Source organism: Sorex araneus, chromosome 6, assembly GCF_027595985.1.
Source record: "Sorex araneus isolate mSorAra2 chromosome 6, mSorAra2.pri, whole genome shotgun sequence".
Taxonomy (NCBI): Eukaryota; Metazoa; Chordata; class Mammalia; order Eulipotyphla; family Soricidae; genus Sorex; species Sorex araneus.
In genome coordinates, this window is record NC_073307.1 from 98,467,061 (window position 1) to 98,471,919 (window position 4,859).

General features: G+C 68.1%; 1 protein-coding gene across 1 annotated transcript; it reads right to left on the minus strand.

Moving 5' to 3' along the window:
* Positions 1-484: 484 nt before the first annotated feature.
* On the minus strand, positions 485-3,307 carry RTL6 (retrotransposon Gag like 6). The gene has a single exon (XM_055141672.1). It carries the CDS (start codon positions 3,165-3,167, stop codon positions 2,445-2,447), a length of 723 nt encoding a protein of 240 aa, XP_054997647.1. The 5' UTR covers positions 3,168-3,307; the 3' UTR covers positions 485-2,444.
* Positions 3,308-4,859: the final 1,552 nt, after the last annotated feature.

A 4,859-nucleotide genomic window follows, 5' to 3' on the forward strand; every position in this document is an offset into this window, starting at 1 on the left:
ACGGCAGCTGCCTGTGCCGCAGCACCCGGGGCGGGGGGCCGTGCTCAGGATGGGGCCACGGCAGGGAAGCCCCCCAGGGAACTGCAGGCGACCCCTCCCAGAGGACACCAGGACCTGTCAGTTCCCACCGCCCTGGCCTGGCGTGTGCGGACACAGGGGCCACCCACCACGGCCCCGGGCCCCAGCACTGGCCTCTCCCTTTTTCCCGTTTCAGACCCAAACAGCATCTTCCTTAGCGTGCTACTCCCGTGCGTGCTGGCGGGGCCTCCCCACACAGCAGGACCCGCACACGCCCCCTTTGAGGCAGACACCCCCACCCCCGCGGAGACCAGAGGCATGAGCACGAGCTGGGCCCCCTGTGGCCCGGGCCTGTCTCCAGCATCCAGATAGCCACGCAGTGACCACTGGGCATTGTGCGACCACATAAGTGTGACCCTCGGGGGCAGAGGCGGGGCAGCCCCCCAGAGACGTGCAGAGACAGGACGGCACGTGACTATCTTTAATAGGCGACAGCTCGGACAAAGCGCGGCCCCCGCACGCCAGCACGAAGGACACAGACACCCACGGAGGAAACACGACAGCTTCAAGGGGGAGGACGCTCGGGTCTGCTGGGGACCCGGAGACACGCCGCCACGCCACGGCCCTGGGGCGGGGGCGGGAGGGGCGGGGACGCCTGGCTGGAGGCCAGCTCTGGAAGGTTCCGCCGTGCGTCGTGGGAAGCTCCGAGGCTGGGGTGGGGTCTGCCGGTCCCTCGGATGGGGGGTCTGCAGGAAGGGCTCGGCGCGGGCAGAGCCTCCTCAGGTGGGTGCTCGCCCCCAAGGGGGGGGGGGTCCTCGTCAGGGCCGGCTGCCCACAGCACCAAGCCGGGGAGGGCCAGGCGTGTCCACCAAAGGGGCTGCCCAGCGGCATGTGCTGACCATGAGCACTGACGGCTCCGTCCACCCTCTGCTGACCCCGTAGTGCTGCTGGCTCTCCCCCTCGCCGTCCCGCACAGGGAGGCTCAGCTCCAGGGGCCACCCCACCTGGAGGCCCCTGACCTCTGCCCTCCCCACGGCCGCCCTGCAGGCCTGCACCCCAACAGAGGGGCTGCATCTCCACCGCCGGCTCAGCGGATGCCTCCCTGGGACCCCAGGCCCCTGCAACTCTCAGTTCTTCCCCAGACGCCCCAGAAATGCGTCTGGATCGCGGCGTCCATGAGCCCCAAGGCGCCCCCCATCCTGCAGCCTCACCCCTGCCTGCCAGACCCACCGCTGGGAACCGTCAGGTCCTGGCCCGCTCCCAGCCCGTCCCCTTCACAAAGCCGCTGTTGTCTGCTCCAAGGACTTGGACCCCCAGGAAAGCACGGAGCAGCTCCCCCCGCAGGGCCCGGGAACCCCACCACAGCCCCCAGGGCAGGGGGCCTGCAGCCCTGAGTGGCAGAGCCGCTGACTGGGCCACAGACACGCCGTGGAACTCAGGGCCACGGCCCTCGGGGTGCCCCCAGACACAGGACCCACAGGCGTTTCCCCCTTCTCACGCCAAGGTCCCACCTGCACGGCCTGGGCTGGCGTCTGGGGCTGCTGGGCAGGGCAGCAGGGAGACCCCGGCCGTCACCTCCCCGGCCACATCCAAACCCCAGGGCAAGAGGAAGGGTCCTCGGCCGCAGCCCCCGGGACCCTGGCGGAGAGCTGTGGCCTCGACCAGGCGGCGGAGCAGGGCAGATCCCCGCACCCCGCACCCCAGCCCGGACCAAGGCTCAGCGGCCATATGGACGCAGCAGTTTGGCTCCAGGTGAGCTGGGAAGGCGGAGCCCCGGCCTGGGTGATGAAGGCCCTCGGGAAAGGGACAACGGTCCAGCCGGAGGCCTCTGAGCTGCCCAGCAGGACCTGCACCGTCGCTGGATCACCAGGGCCCTTCCCGGCCCAGGCTGGGCCTCGCGGGTCGCTTCCGGGAGCGGGTGCTGGGCTGGGCGTCGTGTCGTGTCCCGCCGTGACTTCCAAGGGAACGGTGTGAGGGCACAGGTGTCCACCAGGCCTTGCCCCCGGCCGGGGTGTGCCCACGAGCTGCCCGCGGTTCCCCAGAAGCAGAGAAGTTCCACCCCGCAGGTCCTGGCACTGGAGCTGGTGCAGCCACGCCAGGCGCGGAAGGAGGCACAGCCTGCCACACTGACCCCGCCACAGGTGGGCGCCGCACCCCGGTGTCCACGGCGAGTCACCAGCCTGCGCCGGGCTCCGCACCCGTGTCCACGGCGAGTCACGGCCTGAGCGGGACTCCGCACTCCAGTGTCCACGGCGAGTCACCGGGGGTCCTCTGTCGCGGGTGGGCTGGCGCCGGGCCCGGGGGCCGCGGGGGGCGGCGCTGTGGACATCTCTTCTGCGAGGAAGGGGGTTTCCGCGAGCAAGCAGGAGGGGGCCACATGCGAGGCGCTGGGGAGGCGCGCGGGGAGGACGCGGGGCCGGCGGGCCTCAGAGGTGGCGCGCGCGCGTGGGCAGGGCGGGCGCGGGGCTGGCCCCGCCGGCGGCCGGGTGCACGGGGCAGGGCGCGGGGGGCGCGCCCGCGGCCAGCTGGCGGCACAGCAGCTGGCGCTCGCGTACGGCGCGCGTGGACGCGGCCGTCTTGCGGATCTGCGCGCGGCGCGCGTGCCGCAGCGGGGACTTGTAGGTCCGGCGCAGCTCGGCCAGGAAGCCCTGGTAGTTGTTGCGCAGCGGGCTGTCGGGCTGCATGTGCGGGATGGCCCAGCGCTCGGCCTCGCCGGTCAGCCGCGACACCAGGAAGGCCACGCGCTCCGCCTCGCCGGGGAAGCGCGACGCCTGGAAGATCATGAAGCGGTCCATCTGCATGAGAAAGCCGGCCAGCTGGCCCGGCTCGCCCGAGAAGGGCTCGGGCAGCGACGTGGGCGGCGTGGTCAGCGGGCGCGCGCCGGCCGAGGCCATGGCCGACACGGGCGGCGTGATCTGCAGCGCGCCCGGGATGCGCGCCCGCGTGCGCAGCAGCGTCAGCTCGGCCATGACGCTCTCCAGCATGTGCGTCAGGTTGGCCTTCTCGGCCCGCAGCGTGGACGCCTCGCGCCGCAGCGCCGAGTTGGTCAGGCGCAGCGAGGTCAGCGTGTCCACCACGTCGTCCAGCGGCGCGCCCGCGGGCGCCGACGCGGCGGGGGCGTCCAGCTTGGCGGCGCGCGGCTGCACCATGCCTCCCGCGCCGGCACAAAGGGGGCCCCGCGCGCCCACCTGCGCCTACCTGGCGTCCGCGGCGCCCTCCGCCGGGCGGTCAGGGCGGCGCCGGCCCGCCCGCTGCTGCTTCCCGCTCGGCTCGGGCCCGCGGCGGCGGCGGCGGCGGCGGCGGCGGCGCGGAGGGCGGGGCGGGCGCGGCGGCGGCGGCGGCGGCGGCGGCGGCGGCGCGGGCGGCGCGAGGCCTCGCGCGGGGCCCGCCGGTTGCCATGGAGACCGCCCGCTCCCCCGTGTGTGCGTGTGTGCGTGCGTGCGCCCGCCCCGGAAGTGGCGCCGAACCCCGCCCCGAGCCTCCAGGCTCCGCCCCCGGGGTGCTGCCGGCGGGGCAGTGGCTGGGCGGCCTCGCCCGCAGCCAATCAGGCGTGAGTCAGTGGGCGTGGCTATTCGTTCCGCCCGGGCGGCCTTGCCCTGCAGCCAATCAGCCGTGAGTCGGTGGGCGTGGCTGTTCGCTCCGCCCGGGCGGCCTTGCGCCGCAGCCACTCAGGAATGAGTTGGTGGGCGTGGCTATTCGCACCTCTCGGGCGGCCTTGCTCCGCAGCCAATCAGGCGTGACTCGATGGGCGTGGCTATTCCCGAATTGCAGGTGGGGCTACCTCCCTCAATTTGCGCTGGGTATTCTGTGAGGATTTTTTTAACGAAGCTTGCTTTGCACATTATCATCAGAATAGAATTCACTGTCGCAGAGGTTGATTTCAGAGAATTCTTTGTGTCTTCTCTTAAATGGGAACAAACGGATATATTGTTCCATCCAGTCTTTTACTCTGGCATAGTCAGTCTGTTACAAAATGCTAAGTTTTTACTAATTTTTATGACTTTGGGGTCACATCCAGCGGTGCTCAAGGCTTCCTCCTGTCTCTGCGCTCAGGGCTCACCCTTGATGGTCCTCAAGGGACCATATGGGGTGCCAGCGATGGAGCCCTTGTCAGCCGCGTGCAAGGCAAGCATGCTACCTGCTTGCTTGTGTACTCTCTCTCCAGCCCCACAAAATATTACACTGTCCTAGAAACCATCTTCTCGCCTCGATAGCATGTTGGATTTTTATTTTCTGCTAAAGATGTTTTCCAAGTCTGGTTTTCCATTATTGCCCGCTGTCCTGCCGGAATTCTATACCGCCGTTTATTTAAGCAAGTCCCTTTTCACATCCGTGTCCACCCTAGTTCCCACGTGGAAGTTCTGTATCAGCCGTTGCCTATAAATCCCCGCCAGAGAGTACGGGCTTTATTTCTTGTTCATTTTTGGCTCCCAATTGGGTACTTGTTTCACCGACCTTGATGAGCTGCCTCTGAATGGTCAGTGCCTGGTGGTGTCAGGCTGGGGAACAGTCACTGCCATCCTCTCTGCGACACCAAGCAGCAGGAGTCTGAGCTGGCAGTGCTCATCGCATAGCGGCAGGACGGATCATCTTCTCGAGTCTGATCTCCAGGACAGACTGTTGCTGAACAGTGCAAGCAGGTTCTTCAGACAGCAGATGAACCTAGAAATGAACAATCAAAGGAACTGGAAGTTTTCTAATTATGGGATCAGAAAGGTGATACAGGAGGTAGGACACTAGCCTTGCACGCGGCCAATCTGGGTTCAACTCCAGCATATGGTCCCCTGAGCACCCCCAGGATTAATTGCTGAGCGCAGAGCCAGCAGTAATTCACAGGGCGT